Source organism: Cricetulus griseus, chromosome 4, assembly GCF_003668045.3.
Source record: "Cricetulus griseus strain 17A/GY chromosome 4, alternate assembly CriGri-PICRH-1.0, whole genome shotgun sequence".
NCBI classification, from domain to species: domain Eukaryota; kingdom Metazoa; phylum Chordata; class Mammalia; order Rodentia; family Cricetidae; genus Cricetulus; species Cricetulus griseus.
This window is the reverse complement of record NC_048597.1, coordinates 221,246,297-221,267,877: the sequence shown is the minus strand read 5'-3', so window position 1 is coordinate 221,267,877 and position 21,581 is coordinate 221,246,297. Positions and strand designations below refer to the sequence as shown.

Below are 21,581 nucleotides of genomic sequence, written 5' to 3'. Positions count from 1 at the left end.
TTACTATTGTTTAAGGTTGGGATTGGAAGGAGGTGTTCAGGCTTGGACACCTCTTTTCAGATGACCTTAGGGTTTAGCTGATGTAGACATAGTCAGGATGTGACATAGCAGATTATTGTATCTTCTTGTATTTCACCTTTATGATTGTTAATTTTGGATACTTTATACTGTTAAGCTTTAATCCTCTTTTAGACTAAAAGTGTAAGCCACGCATGCTAGAAGCTGGCTACAGGTGTGCCTGACAACGCCTGTTAGGGCGTGGTCAAGGTGAGGTCAGGATGACTCGTGATAGGGTTTTAAGGGGCTGCAAAGCACATGGGAGCCCCTTCTCTCTGGCCTGCCTGCCTTGCTTGCCCCTGTCACGCTCTGGCTTGCGTTCTTCTAATAAAGGATATCTTTATCCCAAGCTCCTTTTACGTCTTAATATCAAATTATACTGAGCCTCACAAGAACTTAGGAAATAAAAGTAAAAGTTGTTTTTTACTTTTTATTTTATAGGGTTTCTCTGTGCAGCCTTGGACCTGTCTTGGAACTCGCTCTGAAGACCAGCCTGCCTCTGTCTCCCAAGTGCTGTAATTAAAAGCATGTGCCACCACTGCCCAGCAAAGTAAAAGTTCTGTGTTAGTTATCTGATTATTCAAAAATGTTAGATAAAGCCTTTAATCCCAGCACTCAGGAGGCAGAGGCAGATGGATCTCTGTGAGTTCAAGGCCAGCCTGGTCTCCAGAGCGAGTGCCAGGATAGGCTTCAAAGCTAGAGAAACCCTGTCTCGAAAAACCAAAAAATGTTGGATAAGAAGTCAACACTGGTGGGTGAAGCAAGACTGAGAGCTTCAGGCCAGCCTGAGCTACACAGTGAAACACTATCTTGAAAAACTCAAGTGGACAAGGAATGATTTCATACAATGGTAGACGAAGTAGTCTCTAGAAAGCAACCTGTATACACCTGTCAATAAGCTAAATTCCAGATCTGTGGACTCAATATTCTAATTAATCAAAGGGGAAAAAAAATACAAGAGAGGGACTATTTTAATTTGTTTTTCCCTCAAAGGGCTGCCTACCCAAGAAGTACTCACAAAATCACTAACAAATACCTGCTATTCTCCAAGGTAAACATGAACAAATCAAAAGGACGTGTGAGTGTGAAACAAAACAAAACAAAAAAACAGGAAATGCCAATGGAAGACCAACAAAAGCCAGTAAACCTCCAAGAGACAGATACAGAGCAAGGTTCACCTATCAGAGTGGTAAGTTGGTAAGGCTAATGGTCTATTTCCACTGGCTAACAGCAGAAGTTGTTGAGAGCAGAGGTCACTCGTGGAAGGCACCCTAAGGAAGAGCCTGAGTGAGTTTTCTGCTTTTAGAGGTCAACTGTGAGAAGGAATCCAAGAAGTATTCCAGAGTTCTGATGAAGGAAGAGCAGCTGCCATCTTGTGACATAGTGAAGATAGCAAGAAGCAGACCCAGAGTCAGCTACCATGGGGTATCCACACTGATAAAGTTAGTTTGAAATCAGAGAGTCGGCTGGAGATGTTAACAGAGGGCTTTTCAGGATTCAGTGTTAGGTGTGGCCATTTAAACATGGACCACTGAAGGAGTAAAGATGAATACAGGGCTTTTCCTCACGAAGTCACCCAGTAAAGCAGCTAATGAGAGGCTCACAAAAAACAGTACTCATTTGGCTCTCATAGACAAAGGGAAACTTGTCCCACTGGGATTATTTCATGATACTCAAAAACACAAAATCCTCAAGCCTGAGAGAATAAGACAGAGAAGGAAGGTGTCCTGTGCTCCAGCTTTCTTGGTTGATGTTTCTTGGTCCCTCTAAGGAAGTGGGCTTTGAAGGGCGCTGTGAGCTGGACACAGTCTATGTGCCTGTGATCCCAGCACTTGAGACACAGAGGCAAGTCTCAGGCCAGCCTGTTAGAGACAAACCACAATGCCACATACACCACTTCAGGAACACCCACTGGAAAGACAACCAGGACTTTACAGGCTTCTCTTTGTATTTGTCTTCCTCTCCTCCATAGCCTTTTCAACTCCATACATTTCAGTTCCAAATGAAAACTTGAAATTCCACTCCTAAAAAGTGTATATAATCAAACTGTAACATCTGGTGAGATGCTGGTCCTGTTCTGAACGTTACTGTCTGAATTTTTTTTAATATTTAGTTTTTATATGTTTGTCTACGTGTGTGTGTGTGTGTGTGTGTGTGTGTGTGTGTGTGCGCGTGCGTGCAAGCGCGCACGCGCACCATGGTCAGAAGAAGCCATCAGATCCTCTGGAGCTGGAGTTACATACAGATGGTTGTGGGCCACCATGTGGATTCTGGGAACTGAACCACCGAGCCCTCTCTCCTGCCTCTACCTCCCAAATTTACCTCCCACAGTTTGGTATTTTTCTTCCTTTGGGGCTTAGTAACACAAAAGAACTGCCATGGTTGACAACCACTAGCTGGGTGTGGTGGCACATGCTTTTAGTCCGAGCATGTGGGAGGCGGAGGCAGAGACAGACTGACCTGAGTTAGAGGCTAGCCTGGCCTACAGAGCAAGTTCCAGGACAACCAGGGCTACACAGAGAAACCCTGACTTGAAAAACAAACAAACAAATCAAGGAAGAAAACACAACTGCTATGATGAGCTCATACCCCACCTACCTCTTGTTCTGAGTACTCAGTCTCGACGTTAACCTTTCTCACGTGGACTCCAAAGATGTGACAAAGCCCACTGGCTAAGTTTAAGCATATAAAAAAATTCATTTACTTTTCTTTTGTGTGTATGAGTGTTCAAAGAGGCAGAAAGAATGCAATAGGTCCCTTGGAACTGTAGTTATGAATGGCGGTAGCAGAGCATGTGGGTACTGGGAAATGAACTCAGGTCCTCCTCTGCTAGAGTATCAAATGTTTTTATGGCTAGAAAGGCCAGCATGTGGGAGACAGTGGCAGGCAGACCTGTGAATATTAGGCCAGCCTGATCTATATAGTGAGTTCCAGGCTAGCCAGGAAGTGAGACCCTATGGCAACAACAACAACAAAAAGTAGCAAGTATTCTTAACTGCAGGGCTACCTATGGTCTAACCTCCTATTATTTTAACAGAATTTTAAGTCAATAAATGTGCTACTATTTCCTAGAGCCTAAGACCTATTTGCAAAGTAGTTAATATTGGTTAATTAACATTCATAGCAGAACATTCTCCGAATAGAATTCAGCTCCAAATGAACAGTATTTGAGAGGAACTAGGAGAAAGGCTCTTTTTTGCTTGCAGAATGAGATGATACTCCAGTGGCTACCAGGCACTAACCCAGGACACAGCAAAGGGATTTGTAAGACTCGTTCTGCCTTGCTGCATATGAAGCCCTTTGGTAAAAGGTGATTTGTCCTAGTCAGACCTGCTAAAAGGAGAACGGGTTACTCCAGGTTGGACTAAACTCTAGGGTCAAAAATCAGAGACCCAACTCTTCTTATAGACAGCTACTCAGACATAACCAGCCAAACACAAAGTTGCAGGGGTTTTGTTGGTTTGGTTTGGTTTGGTGTTTGGTTTTTTGAGACATGGTTTCTCCGTAGTTTTGGAATCTGTCCTGGAACTAACTCCAGGCTGGCCTTGAACTCACAGAGATCTGCCTGCCCCTACCTCCCGAGTGCTGGGATTAAAGGCATGTGCCACCACCACCTGGCCAAAGTTGCAGTTTTTAGACTCTGTACTCCTATAGTCTGTACACCCTCACCCAGCTAAGAATTCTTGTTCTGATTTCTGATACATAAGTTACATACAGTTTCCTCTTTCTTTTGGTGCAGCCCTAATGAATAGCCCCAAAAGGCAGGTGAGCAGTGAGCCTACCGGGGAGCTACTAGTGAATAGAAAACCACAGCATTAGCTCCTTAATAGCTGCCATCTCTCCTCTGAATGCTAGCCTTTACCGGGTGCTGCTGAAGGGCTGGGGGTTAGAGTCAGTGGTGGAGCACCTGCCCTGCATGCACAAGGCTAGTGTCCCAGCAATGCAGAAATACAAAAACAGATAAACAGAAGTCAGGGAGAGTCCACTTATTTTCCCAAATATTTAAAGTTTTAAAAAAAAGAAGTGAACTGTGAGGGGCATGGTGGGACAGTTTTAATCTCAGCAACTAAGGCAGAGGCAGGCAGATCTCTGTGAATTCAATGCCAGTCATGTCTACATAGCGAGTTGCAAGGATAGTCAGGGATACACGGTGAGACCCTGTCTCAAAAGAAAGGGGTACCTGTGCTTCCCAAGCCAGCAGCCTCACCTCAATTTACCAGGCATACAAGTTCCTGGCAGTATAGTGGCACACACCTTTAACTTCAGCGCTTGGCAGGTAGACCTCTGTGAGTTCCAGGCTACTCAGAGACCATGTCTCAGAAGAGAAAAGAGGAGAGGAGAGAAGTGGAGAGGTGGGGAGGGTGGGGGGAGAGAGAGAGAGAGAGAGAGAGAGAGAGAGAGAGAGAGAGAGAGAGAGAGAAGAGCAAAGTCCCTGGGTCTTGCCCCAAACCTCCTAGGAATTGGGACCTGACTCTCAATGTCCCTGCAACTCTGAACTTTGTATGCAAGCCAAGTACTGGTCAGGACTCTTCCCAGTGCATTCAGAACTTTCCTTGACAAGGTCCTGCTCTAAAAGCTCTCAGTGGGCCTGCTGTAGAGGGCAGCACTTGCTACACATTTATAGTCCTGGGCTGGATCCCAAGCACCCCAACAACAAACAAAGCACCTCTTACTGAAACAGCCAAGAATTAACCATGTTTCCCTTAGAGCCTACACAAATCTCAGCAGTCCACCCCTAACACCACACAGTCCACCAACATAATAAAATAAGATTAAATGAATATCCTTGCCCCCATGCTGTTTTGAAATTTTCAAGTCCCAAACAAATTACTAAATAAAATCATTTGAAAGTTAAATTTCTAATAACTAAACCACAAATAAGTACTATATATTAAAAGCAAAGTGAGGAGCCCACATATGCTATAGACAGGATTACTGTCTTATGATAAAGACCCTCATGAGTCTAAACTCCCTATCAAAGGATGTTACAAGTTATTCTTCCACTATTTTTGGGTTTTTTCCCCCTTTTGGAAAGAGTCTTGTTGTATACAGCAGAGTGGCCTCACACTCAAGATCTGTCTGCCTCTGCTTCTGCCTCTCAAGTATTAGGCTTAAAAGTATGTAATACTAGGTCCAATTCCCTTCTACATTTTGTAATATAAATATACAGCCTAAAATCTATTGTTCAATGGCCATTAAGTGGCCAGGCAGTGGTGGCACATGCCTTTAATGCCAGCACTTGGGAGGCAAAAGAAGGTAAACATCCGAGACCAGTCTGGTCTACAGAGCAAGTTCTAAGACGGCCAGGGCTACACAGAAAACAACACACACACACACACACACACACACACACACACACACACACACACACACACACACACACACACACACACACCCACACCCACCCACCCAAGATTTCATTTAGTGACAGAGAAAGAATCACATGTATATGAAAGGGCGGGCCGTGTACAACAGCGTTCGTGCAAAGAAAATGTCCCACATTTCTGCTAAGCTCATACAATTTAAGAACCTAATTTTTAATTATTACCAGCACTGTAAGTTACAATACCAAAACATTTCTTTAAGATGTTTGTAGATTTTTGCATGCTATGTGACAAACCATACTAACCTTGGTTCAAGTAAGTGAGTGTTTCATCATGCAGTTTCACAGCTGGCGAAGTCGCAGCACACATCACATACTGAAAAGGGGGATGCTTGGCCTCGCCATCCAAGGAAAGGCTAGAATCTTCTTGCTTGAAAATGGGCAATGCCAACACATCGCTGAAAAACAGAACATTGAAAGCATGTAAAACATAATTCAGGGGTATCACAACCCATCCAGTGTTCAAGATGGAACCAAAGCTTTGCATGTGAGGCAACGAATTATTTCACTTAAAATTTAAGTTAAGCGGACAGTGGTGGTACACACCTTTAATCCCAGCACTTGGGAGGAAGAGGCAGGAGGATCTCTGTGAGTTCCAGGCCATTCTGGACAGCCAGGACTGTTAGTTACATAGAAAAACTCTTGTCTCAAAAAACCAAGCCCCGCCCCCCCAAAAAATTAAGATAAGAGCTAGGTGGTGGTAATGCTGGCCTTAATGCCAGCCTGATCTACAGAGTTTGTTCCAGGACAGCCAATGCTATGCAAAGAAACCCTGACTTTAACTCCTCCCCTCAACCCACCCCAAATTAAGATAAATGTTTTGTAGAATAAACCACTATTAATGCTAAACTGGTTCATCTAAAAGATACTAGGCCAGGCGGTGGTGGCGCATGCCTTTAATCCCAGCACTTGGGAGGCAGAGGCAGAGGCAGGCGGATCTCTATGAGTTTGAGACCAGTCTGGTCTACAAGAGCTAGTTCCAGGACAGCCTCCGAAGCCACAGAAAAACCCTATCTCGGAACCCCCCCCCCCAAAAAAAAAATACTATAAGTCACCCATTTTTCTAATGAGAACACTGTAAAGTAATAGTTGAAGCTGGGCACATAGCTCAGTGGAGAATGCTTGCCTACGTACAAGGGCCCTAGGCTTAACCCCCAACACCACCACAAACAACAACAAAAAGCACCTGGAAGGTTTTTTTTCTTTTAAAACTAGTAAACTTGGGGGCTGCAAAAAAATGGCAAAGAGGCTAAGAGCACTGGCTGCTCTTCCAAATGTCCTGAGTTCAATTCCCAGCAACCACATGGTGGCTCACAACCATCTATTATGAGATCTGGTGCCCTCTTCTGTCCTGCAGGCAAACACATAGGCAGAGCACGTATACATAATAAATAAATAAATCAATCAATCCTTAAAAAAAAATCAGTAAACTTTCCAGGTGTAGTAGTACAAGTCTTTACTTCCAGCATCCAAGAGGCAGAGGCAGATGGATCTCTGAGTTCAAGGCAAGACTTGCAAGAGTTACATAGTGAGATCCTCTCAAAATAAATAAATAAAATAGTATATTCTGGCTAGGGATATACCTCAGATGGTAGAGCTTGGGCCGAGTAAGACCTTGTCCTAGTCAAATGAAAAAAATTAAACTCCAGATCACCTTTATTTAAAAAAAGAAAAAAGCAAATCCAGAGTGCATAACTACCTGTTTTGAAAGGCAGAAACTAAGACTGCTGCCAAAAGACAGGTCACACTACCATCATGGAGCCACAAAGAACCACTGAATAAAATGGTGCTTAACATTATGCTCCCCCAAGAGGCCTGCTATGGCTGAAAACAAAGTTTTTTCTCTAGTCCAAAACAATGACTTGCACAGCAAACTGGCAATAGACACAGTGGCTACTTTTCTCCCAGGAATAACCTGCATCCAGGAGTCTTCTGGGACTGTCTTCACCTGTCAGCTTTGGGCGCATGGCTGGCTGGCTCTGTGTTTAACAGTATCACTAAGCAGTGACAGCGGTCTTTTAACAATGTATTATTCTCTTATTTCTGGTGTACTGATAGAGCCATGCAACCATTTCCAGTATCTAATTCCAGAACATCCCCCTACCACCCCCAAAAAGAAATCTATTATCATTGTAATCTCAGCTCTTGGGAGATTCAATATTTGAGGCCAGTCTGGATTACGAAGAGATTATCTTTTCTTCTTTTTCTGAGACAGGGTTTCTCTATGTAACCCTGGCTAACCTCGAACTTACAGAGAAGAGATCCATCTGCCTCTCCCTCCCAAGTGCTGGGATTAAAGGCATGCATCACCACTGCCAGGTCAGTGATATTTTCTTAAAAAAAAAGGGGGGGGGGCAGCATTGGTGGTGCACAACTTTAATCCCAGCACTGGGGAGGCAGAGGCAGGTGGATCTCTGTGAGTTTGAGGCCAGCCTGGTCTACAGAGTTAGTTCCAGGACAACCTCCAAAGCAATACAGAGAAACCCTGTCTCGAAAAACAAAAAAACAACAAAAACAAAACAACAACAACAAAAAAGAAAAGAAAAGAAAAGAAAGAAAAAGAAATGAGGGCTGCTTGCCTACCATGCAAGAAGCCCCAGGGTCTATCCCCCAGAGCCACACAAACATGGTGGCTTCTGCCTATAATCCCAGAAGTTCAGTCAGCCTTACTACATAGCCAGTTTGAGGTCAGTCTGGCCTGGACTACATGAGACCTTGTCTCAAAAGCGGGCAGTGGGCAGTGGGCAGTGTGTGTGTGTGTGTGTTTGTGTGTGGGGGCGGGTGTAGATGCCCCATATCCAATAGCAATGACTCACGGTGCTGACCCCACACTCCCACTGGCCTCCATTCTGTCTCTACTAATTTGTTAATCCTAGACAGTTAATGCAAATGCATTGGTAAGCTCATTGCCTCCTGAGACGGGTCTGGTGCACTTAGCATCCTGTTGGGTCTATCTGTGGTTTGTCCAACCTTACTGTATTATATGGACATAACACATTTGGCATCTGTTCTGATGACATGGGGCTGCTTCTCTGTTCCAGCTATGAACAATGCTGGTAACATACTTATGTTTCTGTGTAGCTGTGCTCAGCTCTCTGAGTCCGCACCTCAGCAGAGACCTAGACCACATGGCAAAAAGCTTCCCAGAGTAGCTGTAACCCATGCCCACCATTAAAACAGGGAAGATTTGTGATTAAAGATTTACGTATTTGGCATGTAGGAGTGGTTTTCTTGCCCATACATACATAAGTATGTGTACCACAGGCATGTTTGGTGCCCATGGAAGCCACAAGAGAGCATTAGATCCCCTAGAACTGGAGTTGTGAGGCGTCATGTGCAGGATGGTGGTGGGAACAGAATCCCTGGATTCTCTGTAAGAGCAGCAAATGTGCTTGCTCTCCAGACCCCTTTGGTTGTTTTTTGTTTGTTTGACATACATTTTCATCTAGCCCAGGGTAGCTTCAAAATCACTATTGTAGTCAAGGAATTACCATGAACTCCTGATTCTCCTGCCTCTACCTCCCAAGTGCTGGGACTACAGGCATGTACCACCATGACCTGAGATGCCAAATGTTTCTTAAACTTGACTTAATTAAAAATAAAATGTGGGAGCTGTGCATGGTGGCGCATGCCTTTAATCCCAGCATTCTGGAGGCTGAGTCAGGCCTGTTCTACACAGCAAGCACCAAGCCAGCCAGGTTATATAAGACCCTGTCTCAAAATAAATGGGGAGGCTATGGCTCAATAGCAGAACACTTGCTTAACATGTACAAGGCCAGACTGAATGAGAAACACTCTTGCCGTGGTGGTGCACACCTTTGATCCCAGCACTTGGAGGCAGAGGCAGGCGGAGGAGCTCTGAGTTCCAGGCCTGCTAGGATTACATGGTAAATTACATGGTTAGTCTTAGAAAACAAACAAACCAAAATAAATAAATAATTGAGAAACTTAAAGACAGAAAAACAAAGCAAGTGATTCTTCCTCAGCCTCTGGGGTGCTAGGATCACAGGCCTGAAGGGGGTCTTAATCACATTTTCAAGGGAAATGGCTGTGGAACATTTGTTTAATAATGCAAAGATATGCTACATTTTTTTATGTTGCATTTGTTTAACACTGTGACGCTTTGTTAACTTTGCCTGCCTAAAACACCTGATTGGTCAAATAAAGAGCCTAATGGTCAATAACTAGGCAGGAGAAAAGATAGGTGGGGCTGGGAGGCAGAGAGAGAGAGGATGGGGAGGGAGAGAAAAAGAGGGGAGGAGAGAGGGAGAGAGACACAGACACGGGGAGAGACAGAAATAATAAAAATATTTTTAAATTTTCAAAAAGAAAATGATGACAAAATTCCAATCAACACAGCAAATGTCAGAAATTAGATCATTTTATTCCTCTAAACCCTTCATCAACTTGCTTTCAACCAGGGTCCTAACAAAAATCACACAAAGCCCAGCCATGGTGCTGCTCCTCGTCCTCACCAAATCCTGCCCACACTGACCTCCCAACAAGCCCTTTTCAGGGCTATTTGCTGGCTCTGCTCTTCTACAGAATGTCCAAGTAACTTATTTTATTTGAATATTTCCAAACACTCCCCCATTATTCTGCTAATATAGAGATCTGATAAGTTTGTGCCCTCCCTAGCATAATCACAACCAAAGTTGTTTCTTTACTGTCATCTAATAATACAAAGGAGCAATATTTGCTGAATCCATAAAACACTTAATAATTCAAGATTTCCTATATTAAGCCTTTTAAAAGTGCTAACACTCGGTGGTCTCAGTAATCTCACAAATGGAGAGTCTTTTGAGTATTACAGACAAACTCTTTAAATTTATTTATTTTTATTTTACATGTATGGGTGTTTTGCCTGCTTGTATGTCTGTGTACCACATGCATGTCTGGTGCCCACAGAGGCCAGAAAAGGGCATCAGATCCCCTGAAACTAGAGTTACAGGTGGTTGTGAGCCACCATGTAGATTCTAGAAATGGAAGTTGGGGCCTCTGAAAGAGCAGTCAGGGATCTTAACCCCTGAGCCATCTCTTCAGGTTATTAAATTGAACTAAAATAAGCAAATTTCATCTTTTAGAACTGGCAAATAAAATAATACATACTTATTGGGCATTACATGATGTTTCAAATAAGTGAAACGTTTTTAAATGAAAGACAATGGATGTTATAACAGATTTGATCTTACAATGAATGTATCTACTGCAGAGCCACAAAATGTAGAAAACCAGATCAAACTCTTGGTAAGAAAAGCTGAACCACCTATACAGTTAGCACTGAAGCTGTGACTTTAAAACCTTAACAAAGCTGGGAACATTGTGCATGCCTGCTATCCCAACCGAGGTAGGTCAGGAGTTCAGTTATCCTTAGTTACATGTGAAAATGAAACCTAGCTTGGGCTACAGGAGACTGTGCCTCACAAAACAGAGAAATATGCTGGGTATGGCAGTACACACCTGTAACTCCAACACTAGGGGCATCAGAAATTCAAGGCCAGACTTGGCTACATAGTGAGTTTGAGTTTGGCCTGAGGAGGGAGGGCGGGCACAAGAAATTTGGTAAAATGACTGCCCATGTGAAGAATGGTAAGGGTACCTCAGTATCTAGCAGGGCCCAGCATACACTGAGTGCCGTGTCTGCTTTCATAGCTTCGATACAACTATAGTGATGGGGTAGTTTTCAAAAACAAGTTCAAATTTGATGCCTTCTTAACAAGTTCAAATTTGATGCCTTCTTAGAGAGAAAATAGCAAGTAAATAATGAAAACATATTTGGAAGGTGAAATTCTAAAGGATTCAAAAGACAAAGGGCTGGCTAAATGACTCATCCAGGAAAGGCCCTTGCCACATAAGCCTGGTGAGCAGTTCAGTCCCCAGGACCCACACTGTGAAAGGACAGGGCCAATCCCAACATGCTGTCCTGTGACTTTCACATGTGTACTGTGGTGTGCTGAGAGTTCCAGGCCAGCAAAGCAATGAGGGCTCTATAACATCACACATATACCTGGGCGGTGGCGGTGCACATCTTTAATCCCACCACTTGGGTGGCAGAGGCAGGTGGATCTCTGAGCCTGAGGCCAGCTTCGTCTACAGAGCAAGTTCCTGGGCAGCCAGCACCACACAGAGAAAATTACATATATTCTTTTTTTAAAAAAGAGTATTTAGTGTGTATGTGTAAATGCACATGCAGGAATTTTATATCCCCACAGGAATGCAGGGGCCCCAGGAACCGAGGAGAAGAGAGCACTGGATCCTTTACATCTCCAGTTACAGGTAGGTGGTTGTGAGCCACAATGCAGGTGTTGGGAAGTGAACCTTGGTTGTCTACAAAAGCAGTAAGTGTTGAGCTTTCTCTCTAGCCCCAACATACATTCTTTTTATAAGTACTATAAGAGCTAATGATCTTGTATGGAAATGGTCTGAAATATAAGCAAAGTTGAGAAACTCTGAGCAAACCTGGAATGCTTTTACCAAAGGGTGCCTTTCCAGTTTGATGATCGAATCACAGAGCTGTGATATTATTTTGACCTCACCAGGGGTCTAGAATACCCCTCCCCCCCATGAACTGGACAGGAAAGAGTCCAAGAGCATGGAAGAAGTAGAGTGAGCTTCTGCAAGGATGCCTTTCACAATACTTTCTCCAGATGGTCCAGGAAACTGCTAAATGTGGACTTAAGGTGCCCTAGCCAGGTAGGAAGGCCTCCCAGAGTTTGACAAGCTAATGAAAAGCCACAGGCATCAAATTATTCCACATAATTCCACAATGCCAAGACTCAAAAATAACCAAGCATAAAAGGACAAACAAGACTCTAGGAATAAGAACCCAAAGCAAAAACAACAGATGGCTTAACACCCAGTCCCAGACTCCCGCCTGCAGTACCCAGCTCTCTTCTGTCTCTGCTGCAGAGGACATAGGCCTCAAAACCCTCTTAGAAGACTGCTTGCTAACTGGAATCTTGTTAGTTAGAGCCAAACTAAGCACTTGTGGGAGATTTCAGAGTGAGGCATGTGCAAGGCAGGCAACACACAAGTTTCTGAAAGCTGGCTGCTGAGCCAGCAGGAGCTAAGGGCACCACAGCCCCTTGCTTAGCCCTCTCAGCACCTCTGCTGTGGAAGGTTTCACTAAGCTCTCTGCTACAAACAACTCACTGGTTTCCATTTTCCTAATTGGATGCAGAAAAGATTCAGACTTCAAACACTAGAATTATCAAACCCAATTCTGAAATCATGCTTACCTAGTTTGAAGAAATACAAGTCTGGAAAGACCTGCAGAGACAGGAGACTTTCAAGGAGAGCACAAACAGAATTCTCAGAACAGGAAATTAAGATGAGCCAAATTAAGGACTTGGGCTGAATGGCAGCTCTGACTGTGACTGGAAAGTTAGGAAATGGAATGGGAAAAGAAGGTCTCCAGAGCACTGCAGAGAGAGGGAAGCGGAGAAGGAAAGGAGAAGAAAAAGACTGCAGCGGTTTGTTGTTGCTGTTGTAGTATGGGGGGGGGAGGGTGGGGGTGCATTGAGACAGGGTCTCACCATGTAGCTTTCTGGCTATCCTGGAACTCAAAATGTAGATCAGGCTGGCCTCTCGAGATCCACCTGCCTTAGCCTCCTGAGTGCCGATTACAGGCGATCGTCCCACCTGGCCAAGACCGCAAACTACCACCTAGTTTCTAGAAATCTGAAAACACAAAGGCTGAGAAAATTCCAAACCTGACAACTGTTCCAATTTACTGTTCAACATGTCCAAGAGACCAAACCAGGAGAAAGACAAAGTCACCGGTGCCCAAGTACACTCAGACAACCCACAAGTCTTGAGTAGGTGCAGATTTGCTTTGATCACTCAGTATCAAGGAAGGGAGTTAGCTGGACACAGAGGAGGGAGGCATCCTAGGCTGGCAAGCTATCTATGAAAGCATGGGGAGGGGGGCAACAGGAGCAGGGGTAAAAGGTCACTAACTACTGAGCAGCATGAGCTAGGATCAGAAGTCAAACAAAACTAAGATAACCTCAATATTCCCATGTGCCTGAAAAAAGTTAATATTCAAATATTTTTGCAAACATTCTTACTTAAAAAGATCTAAAACCTCAAATCTAGATTTCATTCTAGACAGGGTTTCTCTGTAGCTTCAGAGCCTGTCCTGGAACTCATTCTGTAGACCAGGTTGGCCTCGAACTCACAGAGATCTGCCTGCCTGCCTCTGCCTCCCAAGCGCTGGGACAGAGGCATGAACCACCACCACCACCAGGCCATTTTTGTCTTTTTAAAACAATTTGTTTTTAATTTTATGTGCATTAGTGTTTGCCTGCATGTATGTCTGTGTTGAGGGTGTTGGATCTCCTGGAACTGGAGTTACAGACAGTTGTGAGCTGCCATGTCGGTGCTGGGAAATGAACCCAGGTCCTCTGGAAGAGCAGCCAGTGCTCTTAACCACTAAGCCATCTCTTCAGTCCCCACTTTTTTTCTGTCTTTAGAGAGGGTCTCACTTAACTCAGGATAGCCTAGGATGGTCCTGAACAACTAATCCTCCTGCCTCCACTTCTAAGTAGTAGGATTTCAGGTGTGTGTCATCATGCTTCAACCTTTGGTAATTTTTGAATAATTAATTCTGCATGAACTATAGCTCTGAGTGAAATTGCTCATCTGATAGAGGCACTTACTGACAAGCTGTGACCCACAAGGTAGAAGAAGGGATCCTGCAAGTTAGCCTCCACATGTGTACTGTGGCAAGTACACACAACATTCTCTCTCCTCCCTCCCTCCCTCCTCCTCCCTCTCTCTCTCTCTGTCTGTCTCTGTCTCTGTCTCTCTCTCTCTCTCTCTCTCTCTCTGTCTCTCTCTCTGTCTCTCTCTCTCTCTCTCTCTCTCTCTCTCTCTCTCTCTCTCTCCAGTAAAAAGAGAGCCGGAGAGATGGCTCATGGTTAAGAACTTGTTGCTCTTAAGGAGGACCTGGGTTTGGTTCCCAGCATCCACATGATGGCACACAACCATCCAAAAACCTGCCTGCAGGAAGTCTGACACCTCCTTCTGGCCTCCTTGGGCACCAGGCACAAGCATGGTGCATTTACACACATGCAACATTCACACACATATAAAATAAAATAAGACTTTTAAAACTTTTTTTTTTCTTTTAAGACAAGACTTCTCTGTGTAACAGTACTGGCTGTCTTGGAACTAGCTTTGTAGAGCAGGCCTGCCTCTGCTTCCCAAGTACTGGGATTAAAGGCATGTACCACTACCGCCTGGCTTAAAACCTTTTTTAAAAGAAAGAAAAGAAAGCTAAATAAAAGCAAATCTTGTCTCACAATGGAGACAAACAATTTAAAAAAATTTAGAATTTAAATTTAAAATTTATAATACATAATTCTCTATAAAATCAATAAGATAATTAAGGATTCCAGCTTTTGGTGTCTTTAGCCAACATTTCATTGAAACCCTAGATGTCTCACAAAGAGGGAGACAGAAGGAAATATTAGAACTACAGTCACCATTTAAAGGCATGGTCTAGGGCTGGAGAGATGGCTCAGAGGATAAGAGCACTGGCTGCACTTCCAGAGGACCTGAGTTTAATTCCCAGCAACCACAAGGTGGCTCACAACCATCTGTGATGAGATCTGGTGCCCTCTCTAGTCTGCCGGTATACATGTAGGTAGAACACTGTGTACATAATAAATAGATCTTTTTTAAAAAAATAAAGACGTGGTCTAGCTATGCAGAAAACCTGAGATCTTATATAAGCCTAGGAAGAAATAAAATTATCAGAATGATAATGAGCAAGATGGGTGTAACATGAATTTTCTTTGGTCTTAATAATAAAAATTCAGGGTCAGCTATCAGGGTGAAAGCTGAAGGAACAGAGAAGCAAAGCAGCCAGACACTAGAGAGCTCTCACCTCTACCAATGCTCAGACTAAAGGGTGATCCTGTCCTCAGACTGACAGCTCAGACTGCATTGCTCCTCAGAAAGCTTCCCCATACTGACTGCATTTGTCTCTACAAATCCTCAGAATGCCTGGGTTAGGGTTAGGGTTAGGGATAGTGATGGCGCACACCTTTGATCCCAACACTTGGGAGGCAGAGGCAGGCAGATCTCTGTGAGTTTGAGGCCAGCCTGGTCTACAGAGCAAGTTCCAGGACAGGCTCCAAAGCTACACAAAGAAACCCTGTCTTGAAAAACAAAACAACAACAAAACCACAAAAGAAAGAAAAAAAAAAAACTAAAGAATATTACTGCAGTATTCGGAAGGCAGAAGTAGACTTCAAGTTGAGGCCAGCATGAGCTACACTGTAAGCACCAAGACAGCCTGAAAAAACAGTCTAAAAAAGGTCGAAAAGGCAGAAGATATAGCTCAATTGGAAGCATGCTTGCCCAGCTACCAGGCACAAAGACCTGGATTCAAGTCTAGCACCACACAGACCAGGAGGTGGTTCATGACTATAATCCAAGGCAGGAGGATCAGAAGTTCAAAATCATCCTCAGCTACTCAGTGAGTTCAAGGCCAGTCTGGGCTAAATAAAAACCTTTCTCAAAATGAATGAATGAATGAATGAATGAATGAATGGGGAGGAGAAACAAAAAGTTTTAATACTTTGCCTAAACTGGTACAATCCCAGCACTCAGGAATCTATTCAAGGCAAACCTAGACAACACAGTGAGCTCCAGAACAGCCTGGACTGCATAGTGAGATTTTGTCTCCAAAGGAAAAACAAAGACCTTAGCTAGTAAACTCAAGGCCTTTGGTTCAATTCCCAGATCCATGAAGCTAAAGACAGAATGAATTTTGTTTTAAGACACCCACAAACACAGTTTGAAGAAAAATGGCAAATGCTTACTTAAAAAAAAAAATCAGCACAAGTGTGCTTTCAACCTCTATGTGATAAAAGGACAACTGGCAGAAGTCAGTTTTCTCCTTCTATTATGTGTGTTCTAGGGCTAGAACACTTGTCCACAAGCTTGGTAGCAAATGCCTTTACCTGCTGAGCCATCTCTGCAGCCCACCAAACCAAATTTTTATCAAGATTTTCCCAATAAGTTAAAGTATACTTCTTAGTGTGTGTGTGTGTGTGTGTGTGTCTGTCTGTCTGTCTGTCTGTCTGTCTGTCTGTCTGTCTAACAAAATCTGTACCCAGGCTGGACTCAAAGTCAGACTGTCTTCCTGCCTCAGCCTCCAAGTGCTGAAATTATAGATGTGAGTCACCACCTCAGGCTGTTTTGAGCTCAGTAGGTGAGAACAAACAATAGAAAGTCCAGGCTTGCTTCCTTTCAGATTCCTAGGCAGAACAAGCAGGCTGCTCTGAGACTCAGGGTAAATGGGGAGAGAGAGACCAAACTGATGGAGGAAGACTAATCCGTCTCGGACTTTCTCCTTCTCAGCTCAATTTCACAATGTTTTATACCTGAAAATTTTAAATCAAGGGTCTTGAAGGCAAAAGAGGCAAATTCATTTTGGTTTCCCAGAACTCAGTTTAATATGAAATAAGTAAGCCCCCTCAAAAACTAACATTCACTTTCAGGGACACTGGAAATTTTAGATTATATGACACACTCAAAAACACTGAAGGGAAAGGGTTTTCCCAAGTGGAGTGTCATTAATGAGAATCATAAAGATGCTAGAGTAACTTCAAGAATAAGGTCAAGGAAAGGATATCATGAAGAATTGATTTCCTTTTCAGAGAAATAACCCTAAGCACAAGTTAGCCAGTTGGCAGAATCACCAAAAACAAGCATAAACCAAGCACAGTTCACAGAAGCCCCTAGGAAAAAAAAAAAGTCAAGCTCTGAAAACCGCCAGTAAGCAAGCTTCTTCAGCAGCCCCTTCTGACTTCAATGCTCCTCTCTGGGTGATCGCACGACTCTCAGTAGCTCAAGGTCCTCAACAACCAAGACATCTAAAGCCCTCAAGTTACACAACTGGAGAGAAAGGAGGCACCAAGTTTAGGGAGTCGTGTGGAGACCAAAGCAGGGTCAGATGCAAGTGACTTAATTCTCAGTTTAGCAGGGTTTCCACCGCTCCTTTCCATGGGCCAAGCAACCTCCCCACTGTTCTGAGAGTTCTGTGTGGGGCAGAGCCAAGCCAAATTGCTTCAGGGATGAGCCTGGACTTCTCCAGACCAGTTCTGACCCAGGTTATTTCTCCTGGGGCATGAATGCTCGTGCCCTCCCCTGGGTGGCAGGGAAGCTAGGAGAACTACTGGGGACTTCACTGCACTTCACACACCAGGCAGTTAGCTGCAAACAGAATGCTACACTTTCTTCACATCAGTTTCAAAGACCACTCTGCTTTTTACTTCAGTGGCTAAACCATACCCTACACAAGTCATAGTCCAGCATCAAAACAAAGAGCTTCTGAGTCACCAAGAATTCTTCAACTCTTTCGGGATAAGGGGCAGACATACTTGGCTCCTATCTGTTTCAACCTCTCCCAATTATACAAAATGGAACAGCTGCTGGTGCAGACAGCAGTGACTACACTATTGTTTGTGGCACAATCTTAAAGCCCTCTGCAAGAGGAAACAGCCTGAAGGGAGTCACTTTGAGAATGAAGAAACCAAGTCAAGGGCCCAGCTTCACTCTCACACAATCAGGAGACTATACAGCAAGTCAATGCGCTCGCCTACCCTCGGGGCTACTTTCCCTCACAATATAACTTATTATTAAAATGTCTCGTGGCTGAAATGCGAAGGCCACACGGTACGGTAGGCTGCACTGTCTTCCCACCACAAACCGCGCCTTTTGTACAGCCCGTCGCAGCTAAAAAGACTCGTAAATCAACTGGAAAGGGAGCCCCTTTCCCCTCTGACCCAGTGGCTTCCCGGGGCCGAAGCGGCGGGGTCCCGCTGCAGCCGTCCCCATCGCGCTCCGAGGCCACGGAGCCACGCGGCAGGACCCCGACCCCGCGGCCCAGGCCCCGCCGGGGGGTGGAGGGGAGGCAGCCGCGCGCCCCTTACCTCATGCTGTAGGCGCCGGCGCCCAGCTCCTGCCCGATGCCCGACAGGCTGGAGTCGAAGTCGTGCACCAGCCCGGACTCGATCACCTCGTCCATCTTGAGCACCCAGGCCATCTTCCGGCCTCGCCGCCGCCCCGCGCAGCGCGGCCTCCGGGTCCGGGGCGAAGGCGCCCGAGCTCCGCGGGCGCGTCCTGAGGGAGGGCGCGGGTGAAGCCTCCGGCGGCGCGGCGAGTGGTCACCAGCGGCGGCCCGGGACGCGGCCGAGACGAGAGCGGCCGAGGCCCAGCTGTCAGGGCACAGCGCGCCGGGCGGCAGCTGCAGCGGGAGCGACCGGGCCGCGGGCCGCGCCGCCCCTCCCGCGGCCGCCGGTCCCGCGCCTCCCGCGGCCGCCGCCCGCCCCCGGCGCCGCTCCCGCGGCCGCCGCCCGCCCCGCCCCGCCCCACAGCCCCGCTCGCATCCCCCCGGCACGCCCGTCACCCGCTCCGAGCCGCGGCCCCCCCGGCCCTCTGCCCGCCCGCCCAGGCTCCAGCGCCCCTTCGCCCCGGCCAACCCGCCGCCGCCGCTCCGCCGCCCGGACGCAGCTTCGATGCGACTCCGGCTCCAGCTCGCTCGCCGCTTCCGCCTCCTCCTCCGGCCCCGCCCCGGCCCCGCCCCCGCGGCCGCTCCCCTCCCAGGCCCGCCCGCGCGGCCCCGCGCCTCTCGGCAGAACGAGCGCCTGCGTGAGCCGAGCTGCCCGGCCCCCGCGGCGTCGCTGCCCGGCGGCGGAAGAGGCGTGACCAAGAGGGGCCGGCCCGGATGACTGACAGCTCTTCTGGGCAGTCACGGCGCAGCGGCGGGACTGGACTCCCGTGAGCCTCTGCGCACTCGGCTGCGCCGCCAATCAGAATGGTCTTCCGCTCGGGACTAAAGTGGCTGCCATAAGCGCGAGCTCATTGGCCCGCGCTGGAGGAAGTGGTTCCGGGTTCTACTTCCGTCGGTGCTGGGAAGTAGCTCCCGGCCGGCTTTTCTCCCCGCTGCAGAGAAAGCGGCTACGTCTGCTCTGAGGAGTTACGTTAGAACTCTTGTGCAGACAGTCTTGATTGGCAGGAGAAGAAATCAGTCAGCCCGCCCTGAACGGCTGCTCGAAGCCTTCTCCCCGCAGGTCAAGGGTGGGGGTCAAACTTGAATCCCCGCACTCGGGAGGCAGAGGCAGGTGATCTGAGGACGAGGCCAGCCACGCCAAGGTTACATTAGCGAGGTCTTGTCTCAAACCAAGAAATTTGCAGAACCCAGGAGGACATCTGGTGACTTTGAGATAACGTAAGGTTGTGTGGCAAACTCCTTATTTTAGTCATGTGCGCTAGCACAGAGCATGTAAACTGCTATGAGAGTGAACTTGAAGAAAACGAAGGTTTTTCTAAAGAAAACAGGCGACCTGGGCTGGAGAGATGGCTCAGCGGTTAAGAGCACTGGCTGCTCTTCCAGAGGACCCGGGTTCAATTCCCAACAACCACATGGCAGCTCACACCTGCCTGTAACTCCAGTTTCAGGGGATATGACACCCTCACAACAATGCACATTAAAAGAATTAAATGAAAAAGAGAAAAGGTCATCATAGTTCGTATAACATGCAGACAAAAGGAAGAAACGGAGATAATCACAGCAAAAAAAGACGAGGGCTACACTCAGTATGGTGGCTCCTTTTACTTCCTATTGAAGATCTTCTGTGTTTGGTTATCCCTAAACATGAGGCTTTGAGGAAAACTGCTGCCTCCCATTTATCAGGGCTGATCTTTGCTGAGCATTTCTTTTCCACAAAATATTGTCTCCAAAGTACTGGATTTGAGTAGTGAGCAGATGTATGTGAGTCCAGCAACATGGATTAGCGCTCTCTCTCTCTCTCTCTCTCTCTCTCTCTCTCTCTCTCTCTCTCTCTCTCTCTCTCTAAAAACTAATATATATATATATTTTTTTTTCAAGACAGAGTTTTTCTGTGTAGCTTTGGAGCCTACCCTGGCACTCACTCTGGAGACCAGGCTGGCCTCGAACTCTCACAGAGATCCGCCTGCCTCTGCCTCCTGAGTGCTGGGATTAAAGGTGTGTGCCACCAACGCCCAGCACTAGGTCTATTATTAACTATTGCAAAATAAGGGGAAAGATAATTCTCTGATTGTTGGGATGAGTATAGTTGTGCAAACTATTATCCCATGTCTTTAACCAACTGGTGCCCTAAAGAAGTACTCAAACATGTAGAAGCAGAACCTGTGAAATCCAAGAAAAAAGTTGCCAACATCTAAGGCTGGGGCCAACGGTGGTGGTGCATGCTTTTCTTTCCTGCACTCAGTGAGTTCATTGCCAGTCTGGTCTACACAGTGAGCTCCAGGCTAGCCAAAGCTATATAGCGAGACCCTGTCTCAAAACAGCAGTGACTCTCAGGTTGGTCCAGCTCATAGCTCTACTGAAAGATCAGGAGAGAGAAATGAGTAGAACAAATTAGATTTATTCAAGACCATACCCAGGGAAAACGATAATCTTTTTCTTTGTTACATATTTGCCTTTGGAAGCAGGGCATGATGGTTCATGCACGTAATCCCAGCACTAGGGAGGTAACACAGGAGAATCACAGTTAGTTTGACGCCAACATGGGCTACAGACTGAGTTATAAGTACATACCTGGCTCAGAGACGGTTTGTGTGTGTGTGTGTGTGGGGGGGGGGCTTGAGGTAGGTTGTCAAGACATCTCAATGGTTAATAGCACTACCTGCTCACCCAGGGAACCTGTAGTTCATTACTGTACCTCAGCTCCAGATAATACAGTACCCTCTTCTGACAGCCGTAGGCATCTGCACTCACATGCACACCTACACATAATCAAAAATTTTAAATCTTTTTGTAAAAGAAAAACATTCAAGGTCATTCTTGTCTCAAAAATAGAACTCCATTTTGGGGTAGGAATTAGGAGTGTGAGGGGGCTGTGGAATAATCCTTTTGTACACTGTAAAGATTTGTCCCTTGAATTGGTTCAACAAAAAGCTGACTGGCCAGTAGCCAGGTAGGAAGTAAAGGCCAGACAACCAAACTAAGGTCTCTGGGAAGAGGAAGGGCAAAGTCAGAAGATTCGAAAACAGATGCAGAGAGAGAGCAAGATGGACATGCTCTACTGAAGAAAAGTGCCAAGCAACATGGCAAAGCATAGATAAGAAATATGGGTTAGTT

At 45.9% G+C, this 21,581-nt stretch overlaps 1 protein-coding gene across 4 annotated transcripts in view; it reads right to left on the bottom strand.

The window, feature by feature from the left end:
* Ubp1 (upstream binding protein 1) overlaps positions 1 to 18,678 on the bottom strand; it is a 47,730-nt gene extending 29,052 nt beyond the window's left edge. Inside the window, exons 1-2 of one of the 4 annotated variants that reach the window (XM_027415289.2) lie at positions 18,388 to 18,678; positions 5,687 to 5,838 (exon numbers count right to left, since the gene is read on the bottom strand). In XM_027415289.2, coding sequence (XP_027271090.1) covers positions 5,687 to 5,838; positions 18,388 to 18,500 — 265 coding nt within the window. In that variant the 5' untranslated portion in view covers positions 18,501 to 18,678. The remainder of the gene's footprint in view (positions 1 to 5,686; positions 5,839 to 18,387) is intronic. The other 3 variants (XM_027415291.2, XM_027415287.2, XM_027415288.2) reach the window with 3 other exon arrangements.
* Positions 18,679 to 21,581: the final 2,903 nt, after the last annotated feature.